Raw genomic sequence first — 24,092 nt, 5'->3', positions numbered from 1 at the left:
AGAGGAGGGGCGCGGGCGAGAGAGGGGGCGCGGGCGAGAGAGGCGGCGGGGGCGAGAGAGGAGGGGCGCGGGCGAGAGAGGCGGCGGGGGCGAGAGAGGCGGCGGCGGGGGCGAGAGAGGCGGCGGCGGGGGCGAGAGAGGCGGCGGCGGGGGCGAGAGAGGCGGCGGCGGGGGCGAGAGAGGCGGCGGCGGGGGCGAGAGAGGCGGCGGCGGGGGCGAGAGAGGCGGCGGCGGGGGCGAGAGAGGCGGCGGCGGGGGCGAGAGAGGCGGCGGCGGGGGCGAGAGAGGCGGCGGCGGGGGCGAGAGAGGCGGCGGCGGGGGCGAGAGAGGCGGAGGCGGGGGCGAGAGAGGAGGAGGCGGGGGCGAGAGAGGAGGAGGCGGGGGCGAGAGAGGAGGAGGCGGGGGCGAGAGAGGAGGAGGCGGGGGCGAGAGAGGAGGAGGCGGGGGCGAGAGAGGAGGAGGCGGGGGCGAGAGAGGAGGAGGCGGGGGCGAGAGAGGAGGAGGCGGGGGCGAGAGAGGAGGAGGCGGGGGCGAGAGTGGAGGAGGCGGGGGCGAGAGTGGAGGAGGCGGGGGCGAGAGTGGAGGAGGCGGGGGCGAGAGTGGAGGAGGCGAGAGTGGAGGAGGCGGGGGCGAGAGTGGAGGAGGCGGGGGCGAGAGAGGAGGAGGCGGGGGCGAGAGAGGAGGAGGCGGGGGCGAGAGAGGAGGAGGCGGGGGCGAGAGAGGAGGAGGCGGGGGCGAGAGAGGAGGAGGCGGGGGCGAGAGAGGAGGAGGCGGGGGCGAGAGAGGAGGAGGAGGCACTTCCTGCAGCTGTCATATATGTAAAGCGCTACTCCTCCCCTCCCCTTCACTACTGATGTGTGACACCGCCCCCGCTGTATGTGACACCAGCCCCGCCCCCGCTGTATGTGACACCAGCCCCGCCCCCATTCTGTGACACCAGCCCCGCCCCCATTCTGTGACACCAGCCCCGCCCCCGCTGAGTGTGTCTCCAGCTTCTCCCTGCCGTGACGCCAGCCCCGCCCCCGCCGCGTGACGCCAGCCCCGCCGCGTGACGCCAGCCCCGCCCCCGCCGCGTGACGCCAGCCTCGCCCCCGCCCCGTGACGCCAGCCCCGCCCCCGCCGCGTGACGCCAGCCCCGCCCCCGCCGCGTGACGCCAGCCCCGCCCCCGCCGCGTGACGCCAGCCCCGCTGCGTGACACCAGCCCCGCCCCCGCTGCGTGACACCAGCCCCGCCCCCGCTGCGTGACACCAGCCCCGCCCCCGCTGCGTGACACCAGCCCCGCCCCCGCTGTGTGACACCAGCCCCGCCCCCGCTGCGTGACACCAGCCCCGCCCCCGCTGTGTGACACCAGCCCCGCCCTCACCTTCAGCCGGTTGTTCTCGTGCTTCAGGTGCTTGATGGAGAAGCGCAGGGTGTCGATCTGCTGCAGCAGCAGCGGCGAGTCCTTCACCTGCACCGGCCCGGAGCCGTTCAGCAAGGACTGGCCGGCCGGCACACCTGACAGGACAGGAAGCAATCAGAGGGATGGAAACCGTCCCAGGACGGCAGGACTACACTTCCGGCACATGCAGGTCTGGTTCCTAGGGGCGCCCCTCACTGCACCAGGGACCCCAGTACACAGGATGGATACACCGGACCCGGCGGGGGTGCTGCATGCACAATACGGGCGGAATGGAACATTCACACTGTGACCACCAAGCAGCTCTGCGCATCACAGCAGCTCCGGTCATAGCTACAGAAAACGCCCAGAGGATTTCCACAGCTCTTGTACTCTACACACATCCGATGCTGCATCCAGAGCAAAATGCACTGTGTGTTATACTCCAAGCACACCAAAAGCTGTAGCTGAAAAGGGGAGTGATGAGGGCAGCTCTGGATGTGACTGGAGTAGGAAAGCAGTAAGTGCAGCTCTGGATGTGACTGGAGTACAAGAGCAGTAAGTGGAGCTCTGGATGTGACTGGAGTACAAGAGCAGTAAGTGCAGCTCTGGATGTGACTAGCACGTGGGCCTGCGCGGGGGGCAGACAGGGTGATGCATGCGCACGCGCGTTACTGTACCTCTCTGCTCCTCCTCTATCGTGTGCAGAGAGGGAAGAGCATACGCCCCCGGGAGGTTAGTGAGCGCGCGCCAGGGAGAGAAAGGGCGGTCATTAAGAGGCGGAGTCATCCCAATCCCCTCCCACATTGTTACCCCAGGGCCGCTCCTACCTCCAGCCACACCGGACACGATGGAGGCCACCGGGGATCCGCGCAGGCCCTCGATGGTGCGCTTGGACTGGTTACTGAGCCGCTGGCGGAGCTCGGCCTTCTCCGACTCCAGCTGGTCGATGTCGGCCTGTAGGGCATCCATGGTCTCCTCAAACTCCCTGCACAGAGACCACCCGTCAGTATGCTGTGCGAGACCACCCGCCAGTGCAACGCTACGCCAGACCACCCGCAAGTGCAACGCTACGCCAGACCACCCGCCAGTGCAACGCTACGCCAGACCACCCGCCAGTGCAAAGCTACGCCAGACCACCCGCCAGTGCAACGCTACGCCAGACCACCCGCCAGTGCAAAGCTACGCCAGACCACCCGCCAGTGCAACGCTACGCCAGACCACCCGCCCGTGCAACGCTGCGCGAGACCAACCGCCAGTGAAACGCTGCGCCAGACCACCCGCCAGTGCAACGCTACGCCAGACCACCCGCCAGTGCAACGCTACGCCAGACCACCCGCCAGTGCAACGCTACGCCAGACCACCCGCCAGTGCAACGCTACGCCAGACCACCCGCCAGTGCAACGCTACGCCAGACAACCCGCCAGTGCAACGCTACGCCAGACCACCCGCCAGTGCAACGCTACGCCAGACCACCCGCCAGTGCAACGCTACGCCAGACCACCCGCCAGTGCAACGCTACGCCAGACCACCCGCCAGTGCAACGCTACGCCAGACCACCCGCCAGTGCAACGCTACGCCAGACCACCCGCCAGTGCCAACGCTACGCCAGACCACCCGCCAGTGCAACGCTGCGCCAGACAACCCGCCAGTGAAACGCTACGCCAGACCAACCGCCAGTGCAACGCTGCGCGAGACCAACCGCCAGTGCAACGCTACGCCAGACCACCCGCCAGTGCAACGCTACGCCAGACCACCCGCCAGTGCAACGCTACGCCAGACCACCCGCCAGTGCAACGCTACGCCAGACCACCCGCCAGTGCAACGCTACGCCAGACCACCCGCCAGTGCAACGCTACGCCAGACCACCCGCCAGTGCAACGCTACGCCAGACCACCCGCCAGTGCAACGCTACGCCAGACCACCCGCCAGTGCAACGCTACGCCAGACCACCCGCCAGTGCAACGCTACGCCAGACCACCCGCCAGTGCAACGCTACGCCAGACCACCCGCCAGTGCAACGCTACGCCAGACCACCCGCCAGTGCAACGCTACGCCAAACCACCAGTCGGTGCAATACCGCACAGCACAGGGCTGATCCCTGCACCACCATCCCCTTCCGCCACCACCAATATGGCGGCCGCCTCACTTCTCCTTCTTCCTCAGCAGCGTCTGCGTCTCCTCCAGCTTGGTCTGGATCTTCTCCACCCGCTCGTCGGCCTCCTTAGAGGCGCTGTCCAACTTCTTCTCCAGAAGACTGAGGCGCACGTTGGCTTCACTCAGCTCCTCGCCCTGCGAGCAAAGACACAGGCGACCGGGTTACCCGGCTCGGCAGCACACCGGGGGAGGGGGGGTTACCCGGCTCGGCGGAGCTCCGGGGGAGGGGTTACCCGACTCGGCGGCGCACAGGGGGAAGGGGTTACCCGACTCGGCGGCGCACAGGGGGAAGGGGTTACCCGGCTCGGCGGCGCACAGGGGGAAGGGGTTACCCGGCTCGGCGGCGCACAGGGGGAAGGGGTTACCCGGCTCGGCGGCGCACAGGGGGAAGGGGTTACCCGGCTCGGCGGCGCACAGGGGGAAGGGGTTACCCGGCTCGGCGGCGCACAGGGGGAAGGGGTTACCCGGCTCGGCGGCGCACAGGGGGAAGGGGTTACCCGGCTCGGCGGCGCACAGGGGGAAGGGGTTACCCGGCTCGGCGGCGCACAGGGGGAAGGGGTTACCCGGCTCGGCGGCGCACAGGGGGAAGGGGTTACCCGGCTCGGCGGCGCACAGGGGGAAGGGGTTACCCGGCTCGGCGGCGCACAGGGGGAAGGGGTTACCCGGCTCGGCGGCGCACAGGGGGAAGGGGTTACCCGGCTCGGCGGCGCACAGGGGGAAGGGGTTACCCGGCTCGGCGGCGCACAGGGGGAGGGGTTACCCGGCTCGGCGGCGCACCGGGGGAGGGGGTTACCCGGCTCGGAAGCGCACAGGGGGAGGGGTTACCCGGCTCGGAAGCGCACAGGGGGAGGGGGTTACCCGGCTCGGCGGCGCACCGGGGGAGGGGTTGCTGTTCAGAATTCACCTTTATCTTCAGAGATTTCTTTAACTCCTTAATGACCGTCTCTCTGTCTTCTAACTTCAATCCTAATCCCTCGGCATCCGTGATCTCGGCTCGCAGGGCGGCTGCTCGCTGCTCCACCGGGGGAGGGGTCTGGAAAGAGACCGCAGGACTCGTGTGAGTGATAAGCCCCGCCCAGCAGACTCCCAGCCCTATAAACCCCTCCCACCCCTATGATAAGCCCCACCCAGCACACTTCCCTGCCCTACAAGCCCCTTTCAACCTACAATAAGCCCCTCCCAGCAGACTCTGCACCCCATGACAAGCTCCTCCCAGCATTATAAGCCCCTCCTAGAAGACTCGCCACATGACAAGCTCCTCCCAGCCCTATAAGCCCCACCCAGTAGACTAGCCACCCCATGACAAGCCCCTTCCAGTCCAGCCCTATAATCCCCTCACAGTAGACTTTCCACCCTATGACAAGCTCCTCCCAGCCCTATAAGCCCCTCCCAGTAGACTCCCCACCCCATGACAAGCTCCTCCCAGCCCTACAAGCCCCTCCCAGTAGACTCCCCACCCATGACAAGCTCCTCCCAGCACTATTAGCCCCTCCCAGTAGACTCCCCACCCCATGACAAGCTCCTCCCAGCACTATAAGCCCCTCCCAGTAGACTCCCCACCCCATGACAAGCTCCTCCCAGCACTATATGCCCCTCTCAGTAGACTCCCCACCCCATGACAAGCTCCTCCCAGCACTATAAGCCCCTCCCAGTAGACTCGACACCACATGACAAGCTTCTCCCAGCCCTATAAGCCCCTCCCAGTAGACTCCCCACCCCATGACAAGCTCCTCCCAGCGGCCGCCCTTCACCTTGCTCTGCGGCTTCTCGGCGTCGTACTCGCCCTCCTGCATGGCGGTGGCCATCTTGTTCATGGTGGCCATCAGGATGGCGCAGGACTGGCGGAGGCACTCGTACGGGTTGCTGCCCTGCGTGCCGTAGATCTACAGACAGAGCAGAGGCCGTCAGCGTCCCGCAGTGCAGACACCGCTCCTCCGCAGCCGGTGCAGCTGCCCTCACCTGGTCCGCGGCCTTGAAGGCCACGTCCTCCAGTCTCAGAGCCTGCAGCCCCTCGCTCTCCCCTAGAGGGGCGATCATCTGCGCCCCCGCGGCCGCCACCTCCTGGAACACCGCCACCACGCACTTCAGGTGTTTACGGCAGTCTAAGAGGGTCTCTGATACCTGCGGGACGAGAGCCGGATAATGGGGGTTATTCCAGGACCATCACGCACCGCCGTGCAGCACGCGCTAGCACCGCGCAGCACACACACCAGTACCGCGCAGCACACACACCAGTACCGCGCAGCACACACCACACCAATACCCACCACACCAATACCACGCAGCACACACCACACCAGCACCGCGCAGCACACACCACACCAGCACCGCGCAGCACACACCACACCAGCACCGCGCAGCACACACCAATACCACGCAGCACACACCACACCAGCACCGCGCAGCACACACCACACCAGCACCGCGTAGCACACACCACACCAGCACCGCGCAGCACACACCACACCAGCACCGCGCAGCACACACCACACCAGCACCGCGCAGCACACACCACACCAGCACCGCGCAGCACACACCACACCAGCACCGCGCAGCACACACCACACCAGCACCGCGCAGCACACACCACACCAGCACCGCGCAGCACACACCAATACCACGCAGCACACACCACACCAGCACCGCGCAGCACACACCACACCAGCACCGCGCAGCACACACCACACCAGCACTCACCTGCGGCCCGAAGCTGAGCGCTGCCGGGATCCCTGCCGCCTCCGTGCCCGGCATCCGCCGCCGGATCTTCTTACAAAACTGCCGGATGTCGCTGCACGACGTCTCCAGATCCTTCAGCAGCACTGAGAAGTCCGAGCTCTCCTGCCCAAGCTGCCAATGATGGGGGGAGTAGTACTGGTGAGTGCAGCAGTAGTGGGGATGATGGGTGCAGCTGTAGGGGGGGGTGACGGGTGCAGTTGTAGGGGGGGATGATGGGTGCAGCTGTAGGGGGGGATGACGGGTGCAGCTGTAGGGGGGGATGACGGGTGCAGCTGTAGGGGGGGATGACGGGTGCAGCTGTAGGGGGGGGGTGACGGGTGCAGCTGTAGGGGGGGGGTGACGGGTGCAGCTGTAGGGGGGGGTGATGGGTGCAGCTGTAGGGGGGGGTGACGGGTGCAGCTGTAGGGGGGGGTGATGGGTGCAGCTGTAGGGGGGGGTGACGGGTGCAGCTGTAGGGGGGGGTGACGGGTGCAGCTGTAGGGGGGGTGACGGGTGCAGCTGTAGGGGGGGTGACGGGTGCAGCTGTAGGGGGGGTGACGGGTGCAGCTGTAGGGGGGGTGACGGGTGCAGCTGTAGGGGGGGGTGACGGGTGCAGCTGTAGGGGGGGGTGACGGGTGCAGCTGTAGGGGGGGGTGACGGGTGCAGCTGTAGGGGGGGTGACGGGTGCAGCTGTAGGGGGGGGTGATGGGTGCAGCTGTAGGGGGGGGTGACGGGTGCAGCTGTGGGGGGGGGTGACGGGTGCAGCTGTAGGGGGGGGTGACGGGTGCAGCTGTAGGGGGGGGTGACGGGTGCAGCTGTAGGGGGGGTGACGGGTGCAGCTGTAGGGGGGGTGACGGGTGCAGCTGTAGGGGGGGTGACGGGTGCAGCTGTAGGGGGGGGTGACGGGTGCAGCTGTAGGGGGGGGTGATGGGTGCAGCTGTAGGGGGGGTGACGGGTGCAGCTGTAGGGGGGGGTGACGGGTGCAGCTGTAGGGGGGGTGATGGGTGCAGCTGTAGGGGGGGGTGATGGGTGCAGCTGTAGGGGGGGGTGATGGGTGCAGCTGTAGGGGGGATGACGGGTGCAGCTGTAGGGGGGGGTGACGGGTGCAGCTGTAGGGGGGGGTGACGGGTGCAGCTGTAGGGGGGGATGATGGGTGCAGCTGTAGGGGGGGGTGACGGGTGCAGCTGTAGGGGGGGGTGACGGGTGCAGCTGTAGGGGGGGATGATGGGTGCAGCTGTAGGGGGGGATGATGGGTGCAGCAGTGGGGGGATGATCGTAGCCGTAGTGACTCACATGCAGGAAGGCGCGCAGTCGTCTGACTTCGACCCCCATACAGTCCAGAGCGCTCTGTGTGAACTGTGGAGAGAAAGGAGAGCGTCAGACCCGGAGCGTACCACACCCGGGACCGGGGGGAGACCCGGAGCGTACCACACCCGGGACCGGGGGGAGACCCGGAGCGTACCACACCCGGGACCGGGGGAGAGACCCGGAGCGTACCACACCCGGGACCGGGGGGAGACCAGGAGCGTACCACACCCGGGACCGGGGGGGAGACCCGGAGCGTACCACACCCGGGACCGGGGGGGGAGACCCGGAGCGTACCACACCCGGGACCGGGGGGGAGACCCGGAGCGTACCACACCCGGGACCGGGGGGGAGACCCGGAGCGTACCACACCCGGGACCGGGGGGAGACCAGGAGCGTACCACACCCGGGACCGGGGGGGAGACCCGGAGCGTACCACACCCGGGACCGGGGGGGGAGACCCGGAGCGTACCACACCCGGGACCGGGGGGGAGACCCGGAGCGTACCACACCCGGGACCGGGGGGGAGACCCGGAGCGTACCACACCCGGGACCGGGGGGGAGACCCGGAGCGTACCACACCCGGGACCGGGGGGGAGACCCGGAGCGTACCACACCCGGGACCGGGGGGGAGACCCGGAGCGTACCACACCCGGGACCGGGGGGGAGACCCGGAGCGTACCACACCCGGGACCGGGGGGGAGACCCGGAGCGTACCACACCCGGGACCGGGGGGGAGACCCGGAGCGTACCACACCCGGGACCGGGGGGGAGACCCGGAGCGTACCACACCCGGGACCGGGGGGGGAGACCCGGAGCGTACCACACCCGGGACCGGGGGGGAGACCCGGAGCGTACCACACCCGGGACCGGGGGAGAGACACGGACGGGGCGGCGCTTACCTTGATGTGGTCGGACAGCTGCATGGTGCAGTCCTCGGGTTGGTCCGCCAGGTGGATGCTGTACAGGTGCTGGAGGGGCAGAGAACAGAACAGATGAGGGGGCGGCCGAGGAGGAGGAGCCGTCAGCCGGGGGAGCAGGAGGAGCCGTCAGCCGGGGGAGCAGGAGGATCCGTCAGCCGGGGGAGCAGGAGGAGCCGTCAGCCGGGGGAGCAGGAGGAGCCGTCAGCCGGGGGAGCAGGAGGAGCCGTCAGCCGGGGGAGCAGGAGGAGCCGTCAGCCGGGGGAGCAGGAGGAGCCGTCAGCCGGGGGAGCAGGAGGAGCCGTCAGCCGGGGGAGCAGGAGGAGCCGTCAGCCGGGGGAGCAGGAGGAGCCGTCAGCCGGGGGAGCAGGAGGAGCCGTCAGCCGGGGGAGCAGGAGGAGCCGTCAGCCGGGGGAGCAGGAGGAGCCGTCAGCCGGGGGAGCAGGAGGAGCCGTCAGCCGGGGGAGCAGGAGGAGCCGTCAGCCGGGGGAGCAGGAGGAGCCGTCAGCCGGGGGAGCAGGAGGAGCCGTCAGCCGGGGGAGCAGGAGGAGCCGTCAGCCGGGGGAGCAGGAGGAGCCGTCAGCCGGGGGAGCAGGAGGAGCCGTCAGCCGGGGGAGCAGGAGGAGCCGTCAGCCGGGGGAGCAGGAGGAGCCGTCAGCCGGGGGAGCAGGAGGAGCCGTCAGCCGGGGGAGCAGGAGGAGCCGTCAGCCGGGGGAGCAGGAGGAGCCGTCAGCCGGGGGAGCAGGAGGAGCCGTCAGCCGGGGGCGCAGGAGGAGCCGTCAGCCGGGGGAGCAGGAGGAGCCGTCAGCCGGGGGAGCGGCCTCAACTGTCCGATACGTCGGCAGACGCTCTTGTACAGGGGAGCAGAGCAGCTGACAATCATTAATGCCCCCCCACTATACGAGAACAGCCCCAGCACTATACGAGTACAGCCCCCGCACTATACGAGAACAGCCCCAGCACTATACGAGTACAGCCCCCGCACTATACGAGTACAGCCCCCGCACTATACGAGTACAGCCCCCGCACTATACGAGTACAGCCCCCGCACTATACGAGAACAGCCCCAGCACTATACGAGTACAGCCCCCGCACTATACGAGTACAGCCCCCGCACTATACGAGTACACCCCCCGCACTATACGAGTACAGCCCCCGCACTATACGAGTACAGCCCCCGCACTATACGAGTACAGCCCCCGCACTATACGAGTACACCCCCCGCACTATACGAGTACAGCCCCCGCACTATACGAGAACAGCCCCCGCACTATACGAGTACAGCCCCCGCACTATACGAGTACAGCCCCCGCACTATACGAGTACAGCCCCCGCACTATACGAGTACACCCCCCGCACTATACGAGTACACCCCCCGCACTATACGAGTACACCCCCCGCACTATACGAGTACACCCCCCGCACTATACGAGTACACCCCCCGCACTATACGAGTACACCCCCCGCACTATACGAGTACACCCCCCGCACTATAAGAGTACAGCCCCCGCACTATACGAGTACAGCCCCCGCACTATACGAGTACAGCCCCCGCACTATACGAGAACAGCCCCCGCACTATACGAGAACAGCCCCCGCACTATACGAGAACAGCCCCCGCACTATACGAGAACAGCCCCCGCACTATACGAGTACAGCCCCCGCACTATACGAGTACAGCCCCCGCACTATACGAGTACAGCCCCCGCACTATACGAGTACAGCCCCCGCACTATACGAGTACAGCCCCCGCACTATACGAGTACACCCCCCGCACTATACGAGTACACCCCCCGCACTATACGAGTACACCCCCCGCACTATACGAGTACACCCCCCGCACTATACGAGTACAGCCCCCGCACTATACGAGTACAGCCCCCGCACTATACGAGTACACCCCCCGCACTATACGAGTACAGCCCCCGCACTATACGAGTACAGCCCCCGCACTATACGAGTACAGCCCCCGCACTATACGAGTACAGCCCCAGCACTATACGAGTACACCCCCCGCACTATACGAGTACAGCCCCCGCACTATACGAGTACAGCCCCCGCACTATACGAGTACAGCCCCCGCACTATACGAGTACAGCCCCAGCACTATACGAGTACAGCCCCCGCACTATACGAGTACAGCCCCCGCACTATACGAGTACAGCCCCCGCACTATACGAGTACAGCCCCAGCACTATACGAGTACACCCCCCGCACTATACGAGTACAGCCCCCGCACTATACGAGTACAGCCCCCGCACTATACGAGTACAGCCCCAGCACTATACGAGTACACCCCCCGCACTATACGAGTACAGCCCCAGCACTATACGAGTACAGCCCCCGCACTATACGAGTACAGCCCCCGCACTATACGAGTACAGCCCCCGCACTATACGAGTACAGCCCCCGCACTATACGAGTACAGCCCCCGCACTATACGAGTACAGCCCCCGCACTATACGAGTACAGCCCCCGCACTATACGAGTACAGCCCCCGCACTATACGAGTACAGCCCCCGCACTATACGAGTACAGCCCCCGCACTATACGAGTACAGCCCCCGCACTATACGAGTACAGCCCCCGCACTATACGAGTACAGCCCCCGCACTATGAGTACAGCCCCCGCACTATGAGTACAGCCCCCGCACTATACGAGTACAGCCCCCGCACTATACGAGTACAGCCCCCGCACTATACGAGTACAGCCCCCGCACTATACGAGTACAGCCCCCGCACTATACGAGTACACCCCCAGCACTATACGAGTACAGCCCCCGCACTATACGAGTACAGCCCCCCGCACTATACGAGTACAGCCCCCCGCACTATACGAGTACACCCCCAGCACTATACGAGTACAGCCCCCGCACTATACGAGTACAGCCCCCGCACTATACGAGTACAGCCCCCGCACTATACGAGTACAGCCCCCGCACTATATGAGCACACCCCCGCAGTATATGAGCACACCCCCGCACTATACGAGTACAGCCCCCGCACTATATGAGCACACCCCCGCAGTATATGAGCACACCCCCGCAGTATATGAGCACACCCCCGCACTATACGAGTACAGCCCCCGCACTATATGAGCACACCCCCGCAGTATATGAGCACACCCCCGCAGTATATGAGCACACCCCCGCAGTATATGAGCACACCCCCGCAGTATATGAGCACACCCCCGCAGTATATGAGCACAGCCCCGCCCCCGTGTGGTGGCACCTGGTAATACTTGATGGCCTTGGTGAGCGGCTCCACGTTCACCGTCTCGTCCAGCTGATCCTTGTGCAGTAACTCTATCAGGAGGTCGAGGGAGCGCTCGTGCACGCTCATCTCCGGGTACAGCATGCCCACCTTCTTGTAGACCTCCGCGCTGCATTTACTGAGAGCCCTGAAGACAAAGCAGACGTCAGACCGGACGCCGAGACTGCGCCGAACCTGCCGACACACGCGGCTCCATACAGGCCGGACCGGGGGAGGAGGGGCGGAAATCACAGGACGGAGACGGCTCTGCTCTGTACACGATGGACCCAGCCCAGGAACCCCGGCACCTCCGACCTCCGCTGCGGTCACCGAGGTCATTAATGGTCGTCTGAGGAAGGTTCTGCCGCTGAATGTACAAATCATCAAGATCCACTGCTGGCAGCTCCTGTGTAATCACCGACCAGTGACGTCCCCGATGGAGACAAGTCCAGAGACGCTGCCGGCAGCTCCTGTGTAATCACCGACCAGTGACGTCCCCGATGGAGACAAGTCCAGAAACGCTGCCGGCAGCTCCTGTGTAATCACCGACCAGTGACGTCCCCGATGGAGACAAGTCCAGAAACGCTGCCGGCAGCTCCTGTGTAATCACCGACCAGTGACGTCCCTGATGGAGACAAGTCCAGAGACGCTGCCGGCAGCTCCTGTGTAATCACCGACCAGTGACGTCCCCGATGGAGACAAGTCCGGAGACGCTGCCGGCAGCTCCTGTGTAATCACCGACCAATGACGTCCCTGATGGAGACAAGTCCAGAGACGCTGCCGGCAGCTCCTGTGTAATCACCGACCAGTGACGTCCCTGATGGAGACAAGTCCGGAGACGCTGCCGGCAGCTCCTGTGTAATCACCGACCAGTGACGTCCCCGATGGAGACAAGTCCGGAGACGCTGCCGGCAGCTCCTGTGTAATCACCGACCAGTGACGTCCCCGATGGAGACAAGTCCGGAGACGCTGCCGGCAGCTCCTATGTAATCACCGACCAGTGACGTCCCTGATGGAGACAAGTCCGGAGACGCTGCCGGCAGCTCCTGTGTAATCACCGACCAGTGACGTCCCCGATGGAGACAAGTCCAGAGACGCTGCCGGCAGCTCCTGTGTAATCACCGACCAATGACGTCCCTGATGGAGACAAGTCCAGAGACGCTGCTGGCAGCTCCTGTGTAATCACCGACCAATGACGTCCCCGATGGAGACAAGTCCGGAGACGCTGCCGGCAGCTCCTGTGTAATCACCGACCAATGACGTCCCCGATGGAGACAAGTCCGGAGACGCTGCCGGCAGCTCCTGTGTAATCACCGACCAATGACGTCCCTGATGGAGACAAGTCCGGAGACGCTGCCGGCAGCTCCTGTGTAATCACCGACCAGTGACGTCCCCGATGTGCTGGATGGTGAGAAGTCTGGAGATGCGGGAGCAGGTTTAGGCCACACAGCGACTCACAAATGGCTGAAACGTTTCCATTGTTTGCAGATCAGTCTCCATCCTGGGATTTCCATCATTCACGACTTCTCAATTTTGAGGAGTGAATCACATCGCCCCTCCTCCACCACTATACACCCAATCACAGTGCATCAGAGCTCAGCTGCATCTGTTCTGTGTCCTCATACATTACATGCAGAAGTACTACTGATCCCAGCAAGCAGAATGAACAGTCATCACTGCTCCGCACAGCCAACACTGACACCTAGTGGTACAATGCAAACCGACAGCCAACACTGACACCTAGTGGTACAATGCAAACCGACAGCCAACACTGACACCTAGTGGTACAATACAAACCGACAGCCAACACTGACACCTAGTGGTACAATACAAACCGACAGCCAACACTGACACCTAGTGGTACAATACAAACCGACAGCCAACACTGACACCTAGTGGTACAATACAAACCGACAGGCAACACTGACACCTAGTGGTACAATACAAACCGACAGGCAACACTGACACCTAGTGGTACAATACAAACCGACAGGCAACACTGACACCTAGTGGTACAATACAAACCGACATGCAACACTGACACCTAGTGGTACAATGCAAACCGACAGCCAACACTGACACCTAGTGGTACAATACAAACCGACAGCCAACACTGACACCTAGTGGAGAATGCAAACCGACAGCCAACACTGACACCTAGTGGTACAATACAAACCGACAGGCAACACTGACACCTAGTGGTACAATACAAACCGACAGCCAACACTGACACCTAGTGGTACAATACAAACCGACAGCCAACACTGACACCTAGTGGTACAATGCAAACCGACAGGCAACACTGACACCTAGTGGTACAATACAAACCGACAGCCAACACTGACACCTAGTGGTACAATACAAACCGACAGCCAACACTGACACCTAGTGGTACAATACAAACCGACAGCCAACACTGACACCTAGTGGTACAATGCAAACCGACAGCCAACACTGACACCTAGTGGTACAATGCAAACCAACAGCCAACACTGACACCTAGTGGTACAATACAAACCGACAGGCAACACTGACACCTAGTGGTACAATACAAACCGACATGCAACACTGACACCTAGTGGTACAATGCAAACACGACAGCCAACACTGACACCTAGTGGTACAATACAAACCGACAGCCAACACTGACACCTAGTGGTACAATACAAACCGACAGCCAAAACTGACACCTAGTGGTACAATACAAACCGGCAGCCAACACTGACACCTAGTGGTACAATGCAAACCGACAGCCAACATTGACACCTAGTGGTACAATGCAAACCGACAGCCAACACTGACACCTAGTGGTACAATACAAACCGACAGGCAACACTGACACCTAGTGGTACAATACAAACCAACAGCCAACACTGACACCTAGTGGTACAATGCAAACACGACAGCCAACACTGACACCTAGTGGTACAATGCAAACCGACAGGCAACACTGACACCTAGTGGTACAATACAAACCGACAGGCAACACTGACACCTAGTGGTACAATACAAACCGACAGGCAACACTGACACCTAGTGGTACAATACAAACCGACAGCCAACACTGACACCTAGTGGTACAATACAAACCGACAGGCAACACTGACACCTAGAGGAGAATGCAAACCGACAGGCAACACTGACACCTAGTGGTACAATACAAACCGACAGGCAACACTGACACCTAGAGGAGAATGCAAACCGACAACCAAAACTGACACCTAGTGGTACAATACAAACCGACAGCCAACACTGACACCTAGTGGAGAATGCAAACCGAGAGCCAACACTGACACCTAGTGGAGAATGCAAACCGACAGCCAACACTGACACCTAGTGGTACAATACAAACCGACAGCCAACACTGACACCTAGTGGTACAATACAAACCGACAGCCAACACTGACACCTAGTGGTACAATACAAACCGACAGCCAACACTGACACCTAGTGGTACAATACAAACCAACAGCCAACACTGACACCTAGTGGAGAATGCAAACCGATAGCCAACACTGACACCTAGTGGTACAATGCAAACCGACAGCCAACACTGACACCTAGTGGTACAATACAAACCAACAGCCAACACTGACACCTAGTGTAGAATGCAAACCGACAGCCAACACTGACACCTAGTGGTACAATACAAACCGACAGGCAACACTGACACCTAGAGGAGAATGCAAACCGACAGCCAACACTGACACCTAGTGGTACAATACAAACCGACAGGCAACACTGACACCTAGTGGAGAATGCAAACCGACAGCCAACACTGACACCTAGTGGTACAATACAAACCGACAGGCAACACTGACACCTAGAGGAGAATGCAAACCGACAGCCAACACTGACACCTAGTGGTACAATGCAAACCGACAGCCAACACTGACACCTAGTGGTACAATACAAACCAAGAGCCAACACTGACACCTAGTGGTACAATGCAAACCGACAGCCAACACTGACACCTAGTGGTACAATACAAACCGACAGGCAACACTGACACCTAGTGGTACAATACAAACCGACAGCCAACACTGACACCTAGTGGAGAATGCAAACCGACAGCCAACACTGACACCTAGTGGTACAATACAAACCGACAGCCAACACTGACACCTAGTGGTACAATACAAACCGACAGCCAACACTGACACCTAGTGGTACAATACAAACCGACAGCCAACACTGACACCTAGTGGTACAATACAAACCGACAGCCAACACTGACACCTAGTGGTACAATACAAACCGACAGCCAACACTGACACCTAGTGGTACAATACAAACCAACAGCCAACACTGACACCTAGTGGAGAATGCAAACCGATAGCCAACACTGACACCTAGTGGTACAATGCAAACCGACAGCCAACACTGACACCTAGTGGAGAATGCAAACCGATAGCCAACACTGACACCTAGTGGTACAATGCAAACCGACAGCCAACACTGACACCTAGTGGTACAATACAAACCAACAGCCAACACTGACACCTAGTGTAGAATGCAAACCGACAGCCAACACTGACACCTAGTGGTACAATACAAACCGACAGGCAACACTGACACCTAGAGGAGAATGCAAACCGACAGCCAACACTGACACCTAGTGGTACAATACAAACCGACAGCCAACACTGACACCTAGTGGTACAATACAAACCGACAGCCAACACTGACACCTAGTGGTACAATACAAACCAACAGCCAACACTGACACCTAGTGGTACAATGCAAACCGACAGCCAACACTGACACCTAGTGGAGAATACAAACCGACAACCAAAACTGACACCTAGTGGTACAATACAAACCGACAGGCAACACTGACACCTAGTGGTACAATGCAAACCGACAGCCAACACTGACACCTAGTGGTACAATACAAACCAAACAGCCAACACTGACACCTAGTGGTACAATACAAACCAAACAGCCAACACTGACACCTAGTGGTACAATACAAACCGACAGGCAACACTGACACCTAGTGGTACAATGCAAACCGACAGCCAACACTGACACCTAGTGGTACAATGCAAACCGACAGCCAACACTGACACCTAGTGGTACAATACAAACCGACAGCCAATACTGACACCTAGTGGTACAATACAAACCGACAGCCAACACTGACACCTAGTGGTACAATGCAAACCGAAAGCCAACACTGACACCTAGTGGTACAATACAAACCGACAGCCAACACTGACACCTAGTGGTACAATACCAACCGACAGCCAACACTGACACCTAGTGGTACAATACAAACCGACAGAAAACACTGACACCTAGTGGTACAATGCAAACCGACAGCCAACACTGACACCTAGTGGTACAATACAAACCGACAGCCAACACTGACACCTAGTGGTACAATACAAACCGACAGCCAACACTGACACCTAGTGGTACAATGCAAACCGACAGCCAACACTGACACCTAGTGCTACAATACAAACCGACAGCCAACACTGACACCTAGTGGTACAATGCAAACCGACAGCCAACACTGACACCTAGTGGTACAAAACAAACCGACAGCCAACACTGACACCTAGTGGAGAATGCAAACCGACAGCCAACACTGACACCTAGTGGTACAATGCAAACCGACAGCCAACACTGACACCTAGTGGTACAAAACAAACCGACAGCCAACACTGACACCTAGTGGAGAATGCAAACCGACAGCCAACACTGACACGTAGTGGAGAATACAAACCGACAGCCAACACCGACACCTAGTGGTATAATGCAAACACGACAGCCAACACTGACACCTAGTGGTACAATACAAACCAACAGCCAACACTGACACCTAGTGGAGAATGCAAACCGATAGCCAACACCGACACCTAGTGGTACAATGCAAACACGACAGCCAACACCGACACCTAGTGGTGTAATGCAAACACGACAGCCAACACCGACACCTAGTGGTACAATACAAACCGACAGCCAACACCGACACCTAGTGGTACAATGCAAACACGACAGCCAACACCGACACCTAGTGGTATAATGCAAACACGACAGCCAACACTGACACCTAGTGGTACAATACAAACCAACAGCCAACACTGACACCTAGTGGAGAATGCAAACCGATAGCCAACACTGACACCTAGTGGAGAATGCAAACACGACAGCCAACACCGACACCTAGTGGTACAATACAAACCGACAGCCAACACTGACACCTAGTGGAGAATACAAACCGACAGCCAACACTGACACCTAGTGGTACAATGCAAACCGACAGCCAACACTGACACCTAGTGGTACAATACAAACCGACAGCCAACACTGACACCTAGTGGAGAATGCAAACCGACAGCCAACACTGACACCTAGTGGTACAATACAAACCGACAGCCAACACTGACACCTAGTGGTACAATGCAAACCGACAGCCAACACTGACACCTAGTGGTACAATACAAACCGACAGCCAACACTGACACCTAGTGGAGAATGCAAACCGACAGCCAACACTGACACCTAGTGGTACAATGCAAACCGACAGCCAACACTGACACCTAGTGGTACAATACAAACCAAGAGCCAACACTGACACCTAGTGGTACAATGCAAACCGACAGCCAACACTGACACCTAGTGGTACAATGCAAACCGACAGCCAACACTGACACCTAGTGGTACAATACAAACCGACAGCCAACACTGACACCTAGTGGTACAATGCAAACCGACAGCCAACACTGACACCTAGTGGAGAATACAAACCGACAGCCAACACTGACACCTAGTGGTACAATACAAACCGACAGGAAACACTGACACCTAGTGGTACAATGCAAACCGACAGCCAACACTGACACCTAGTGGTACAATGCAAACCGACAGCCAACACTGACACCTTGTGCAGAATGCAAAAAGACAGCCAACACTGACACCTAGTGGTACAATACAAACCGACAGCAAACACTGACACCTAGTGGTACAATACAAACCGACAGCCAACACTGACACCTAGTGATACAATACAAACCGACAGCAAACACTGACACCTAGTGGAGAATGCAAACCGACAGCCAACACTGACACCTAGTGGTACAATACAAACCGACAGCCAACACTGACACCTAGTGGTACAATGCAAACCGACAGCCAACACTGACACCTAGTGGTACAATACAAACCGACAGCCAACACTGACACCTAGTGGAGAATGCAAACCGACAGCCAACACTGACACCTAGTGGTACAATGCAAACCGACAGCCAACACTGACACCTAGTGGTACAATACAAACCAAGAGCCAACACTGACACCTAGTGGTACAATGCAAACCGACAGCCAACACTGACACCTAGTGGAGAATGCAAACCGACAGCCAACACTGACACCTAGTGGTACAATGCAAACCGACAGCCAACACTGACACCTAGTGGTACAATACAAACCGACAGCCAACACTGACACCTAGTGGTACAATGCAAACCGACAGCCAACACTGACACCTAGTGGAGAATACAAACCGACAGCCAACACTGACACCTAGTGGTACAATACAAACCGACAGGAAACACTGACACCTAGTGGTACAATACAAACCGACAGGAAACACTGACACCTAGTGGTACAATGCAAACCGACAGCCAACACTGACACCTAGTGGTACAATGCAAACCGACAGCCAACACTGACACCTAGTGGTACAATACAAACCGACAGCAAACACGGACACCTAGTGGTACAATACAAACAGACAGCAAACACTGACACCTAGTGGAGAATACAAACCGACAGCCAACACTGACACCTAGTGGTACGATGCAAACCGACAGCCAACACTGACACCTAGTGGTACAATACAAACCGACAGCAAACACGGACACCTAGTGGTACAATACAAACAGACAGCCAACACTGACACCTAGTGGTACAATCCAAATCAACAGCCAACACTGACACCTAGTGGTACAATACAAACCGACAGCAAACACTGACACCTAGTGGTACAATACAAACCAACAGCCAACACTGACACCTAGTGGTACAATGCAAACCAACAGCCAACACTGACACCTAGTGGTACAATACAAACCGACAGCAAACACTGACACCTAGTGGTACAATGCAAACCAACAGCCAACACTGACACCTAGTGGTACAATGCAAACCGACAGCCAACACTGACACCTAGTGGTACAATGCAAACCGACAGCAAACACTGACACCTAGTGGAGAATACAAACCGACAGCCAACACTGACACCTAGTGGTACAATACAAACCGACAGCCAACACTGACACCTAGTGGAGAATGCAAACCGACAGCCAACACTGACACCTAGTGGAGAATACAAACCAACAGCCAACACTGACACCTAGTGGTACAATACAAACCGACAGCAAACACTGACACCTAGTGGTACAATACAAACCGACAGCCAACACTGACACCTAGTGGAGAATGCAAACCGACAGCCAACACTGACACCTAGTGCAGAATGCAAACCGACAGCCAACACTGACACCTAGTGGTACAATACAAACCGACAGCAAACACGGACACCTAGTGGTACAATACAAACAGACAGCCAACACTGACACCTAGTGGTACAATACAAACCGACAGCCAACACTGACACCTAGTGGTACAATACAAACCGACAGCCAACACTGACACCTAGTGGTACAATACAAACCGACAGCCAACACTGACACCTAGTGGTACAATGCAAACCGAGAGCCAACACTGACACCTAGTGGTACAATACAAACCAACAGCCAACACTGACACCTAGTGGAGAATGCAAACCGACAGCCAACACTCCGGAGTACAGCTCTGGAGTATAATACAAGAGGTAACTCAGGATCAGTAATGTAATGTATGTACACAGTGACTGCACCAGCAGAATAGTGAGTGCAGCTCTGGAGTATAATACAAGAGGTAACTCAGGATCAGTAATGTAATGTATGTACACAGTGACTGCACCAGCAGAACAGTGAGTGCAGCTCTGGAGTTTAATACAGGATGTAACTCCGGATCAGTAATGTAATGTATGTACACAGTGACTGCACCAGCAGAATAGTGAGTGCAGCTCTGGAGTATAATACAGGATGGAACTCAGGATCCGTAATGTAATGTATGTACACAGTGACTGCACCAGGAGAATAGTGAGTGCAGCTCTGGGGTATAATACAGGATGTAACTCAGGATCAGTAATGTAATGTATGTACACAGTGACTGCACCAGCAGAATAGTGAGTGCAGCTCTGGAGTATAATACAGGAGGTAACTCAGGATCAGTAATGTAATGTATGTACACAGTGACTGCACCAGCAGAATAGTGAGTGCAGCTCTGGGGTATAATACAGGATGTAACTCAGGATCAGTAATGTAATGTATGTACACAGTGACTGCACCAGCAGAATAGTGAGTGCAGCTCTGGAGTATAATACAGGAGGTAACTCAGGATCAGTAATGTAATGTATGTACACAGTGACTGCACCAGCAGAATAGTGAGTGCAGCTCTGGAGTTTAATACAGGATGTAACTCCGGATCAGTAATGTAATGTATGTACACAGTGACTGCACCAGCAGAATAGTGAGTGCAGCTCTGGAGTATAATACAGGATGGAACTCAGGATCCGTAATGTAATGTATGTACACAGTGACTGCACCAGGAGAATAGTGAGTGCAGCTCTGGGGTATAATACAGGATGTAACTCAGGATCAGTAATGTAATGTATGTACACAGTGACTGTACCAGCAGAATAGTGAGTGCAGCTCTGGAGTATAATACAGGATGGAACTCAGGATCCGTAATGTAATGTATGTACACAGTGACTGCACCAGGAGAATAGTGAGTGCAGCTCTGGGGTATAATACAGGATGTAACTCGGGATCAGTAATGTAATGTATGTACACAGTGACTGCACCAGCAGAATAGTGAGTGCAGCTCTGGAGTTTAATACAGGATGTAACTCCGGATCAGTAATGTAATGTATGTACACAGTGACTGCACCAGCAGAATAGTGAGTGCAGCTCTGGAGTATAATACAGGATGGAACTCCGGATCAGTAATGTAATGTATGTACACAGTGACTGCACCAGCAGAATAGTGAGTGCAGCTCTGGAGTTTAATACAGGATGTAACTCCGGATCATTAATGTAATGTATGTACACAGTGACTGCACCAGCAGAATAGTGAGTGCAGCTCTGGAGTTTAATACAGGATGTAACTCCGGATCAGTAATGTAATGTATGTACACAGTGACTGCACCAGCAGAACAGTGAGTGCAGCTCTGGAGTTTAATACAGGATGTAACTCCGGATCAGTAATGTAATGTATGTACACAGTGACTGCACCAGCAGAATAGTGAGTGCAGCTCTGGAGTATAATACAGGATGGAACTCAGGATCCGTAATGTAATGTATGTACACAGTGACTGCACCAGGAGAATAGTGAGTGCAGCTCTGGGGTATAATACAGGATGTAACTCAGGATCAGTAATGTAATGTATGTACACAGTGACTGCACCAGCAGAATAGCGAGTACAGCTCTGGAGTATAATACAAGAGGTAACTCAGGATCAGTAATGTAATGTATGTACACAGTGACTGCACCAGCAGAATAGTGAGTGCAGCTCTGGAGCATAATACAGGATGTAACTCAGGATCATTAATGTAATGTATGTACACAGTGACTGCACCAGCAGAATAGTGAGTGCAGCTCTGGAGTATAATACAGGATGTAACTCAGGATCAGTAATGTATGTACACAGTGACTGCACCAGCAGAATAGTGAGTGCAGCTCTGGAGGATAATACAGGATGTAACTCCGGATCAGTAATGTAATGTATGTACACAGTGACTGCACCAGCAGAATAGTGAGTGCAGCTCTGGAGTATAATACAGGATGTAACTCAGGATCAGTAATGTAATGTATGTACACAGTGACTGCAGCAGCAGAATAGTGAGCGCAGCTCTGGAGTATAATACAGGAGGTAACTCAGGATCAGTAATGTAATGTATGTACACAGTGACTGCACCAGCAGAATAGTGAGTGCAGCTCTGGAGTATAATACAGGAGGTAACTCAGGATCAGTAATGTAATGTATGTACACAGTGACTGCACCAGCAGAATAGTGAGTGCAGCTCTGGAGTATAATACAGGATGTAACTCAGGATCAGTAATGTAATGTATGTACACAGTGACTGCAGCAGCAGAATAGTGAGCGCAGCTCTGGAGTATAATACAGGAGGTAACTCAGGATCAGTAATGTAATGTATGTACACAGTGACTGCACCAGCAGAATAGTGAGTGCAGCTCTGGAGTATAATACAGGAGGTAACTCAGGATCAGTAATGTAATGTATGTACACAGTGACTGCACCAGCAGAATAGTGAGTGCAGCTCTGGAGTATAATACAGGATGTAACTCAGGATCAGTAATGTAATGTATGTACACAGTGACTGCACCAGCAGAATAGTGAGTGCAGCTCTGGAGTATAATACAGGATGTAACTCAGGATCAGTAATGTAATGTATGTACACAGTGACTGCACCAGCAGAATAGTGAGTGCAGCTCTGGAGTATAATACAGGATGTAACTCAGGATCAGTAATGTAATGTATGTACACAGTGACTGCACCAGCAGAATAGTGAGTGCAGCTCTGGGGTATAATACAGGATGTAACTCAGGATCAGTAATGTAATGTATGTACACAGTGACTGCACAGCAGAATAGTGAGTGCAGCTCTGGAGTATAATACAGGAGGTAACTCAGGATCAGTAATGTAATGTATGTACACAGTGACTACACCAGCAGAATAGTGAGTGCAGCTCTGGAGTATAATACAGGAGGTAACTCAGGATCAGTAATGTAATGTATGTACACAGTGACTGCACCAGCAGAATAGTGAGTGCAGCTCTGGAGTATAATACAGGATGTAACTCAGGATCAGTAATGTAATGTATGTACACAGTGACTGCACCAGCAGAATAGTGAGTGCAGCTCTGGAGTATAATACAGGAGGTAACTCAGGATCAGTAATGTAATGTATGTACACAGTGACTGCACCAGCAGAATAGTGAGTGCAGCTCTGGAGTATAATACAGGATGTAACTCAGGATCAGTAATGTAATGTATGTACACAGTGACTACACCAGCAGAATAGTGAGCGCAGCTCTGGAGTATAATACAGGATGTAACTCAGGATCAGTAATGTAATGTATGTACACAGTGACTGCACCAGCAGAATAGTGAGTGCAGCTCTGGAGTATAATACAGGATGTAACTCAGGATCAGTAATGTAATGTAAGTACACAGTGACTGCACCAGCAGAATACGGAGTGCAGCTCTGGAGTATAATACAGGAC

The 24,092-nt window shown here is 57.1% G+C and overlaps 1 protein-coding gene across 9 annotated transcripts in view; it reads right to left on the bottom strand.

Annotated features, from left to right (window-relative positions):
* The window catches only part of DCTN1 (dynactin subunit 1), a 106,803-nt gene that overhangs the window by 3,786 nt on the left and 78,925 nt on the right, over nucleotides 1–24,092 (bottom strand). For 6 of the 9 annotated variants that reach the window (XM_073650598.1, XM_073650619.1, XM_073650615.1 and 3 more), the window contains 11 exons: nucleotides 11,707–11,875; nucleotides 8,459–8,527; nucleotides 7,545–7,607; nucleotides 6,234–6,383; nucleotides 5,496–5,657; nucleotides 5,288–5,419; nucleotides 4,441–4,569; nucleotides 3,529–3,671; nucleotides 2,210–2,367; nucleotides 2,060–2,074; nucleotides 1,365–1,498 (listed from right to left, as the gene is read on the bottom strand). In XM_073650598.1, the coding sequence (XP_073506699.1) occupies nucleotides 1,365–1,498; nucleotides 2,060–2,074; nucleotides 2,210–2,367; nucleotides 3,529–3,671; nucleotides 4,441–4,569; nucleotides 5,288–5,419; nucleotides 5,496–5,657; nucleotides 6,234–6,383; nucleotides 7,545–7,607; nucleotides 8,459–8,527; nucleotides 11,707–11,875 (1,324 nt within the window). The remainder of the gene's footprint in view (nucleotides 1–1,364; nucleotides 1,499–2,059; nucleotides 2,075–2,209; nucleotides 2,368–3,528; nucleotides 3,672–4,440; nucleotides 4,570–5,287; nucleotides 5,420–5,495; nucleotides 5,658–6,233; nucleotides 6,384–7,544; nucleotides 7,608–8,458; nucleotides 8,528–11,706; nucleotides 11,876–24,092) is intronic. The other 3 variants (XM_073650607.1, XM_073650618.1, XM_073650621.1) reach the window with 1 other exon arrangement.

Source organism: Phyllobates terribilis, unplaced genomic scaffold, assembly GCF_046119375.1.
Source record: "Phyllobates terribilis strain yellow unplaced genomic scaffold, ASM4611937v1 Scaffold_1__5_contigs__length_1240528914, whole genome shotgun sequence".
Taxonomy (NCBI): domain Eukaryota; kingdom Metazoa; phylum Chordata; class Amphibia; order Anura; family Dendrobatidae; genus Phyllobates; species Phyllobates terribilis.
Note: the sequence above shows the minus strand (reverse complement) of the source record. Positions and strands in the feature narration are given on the sequence as shown.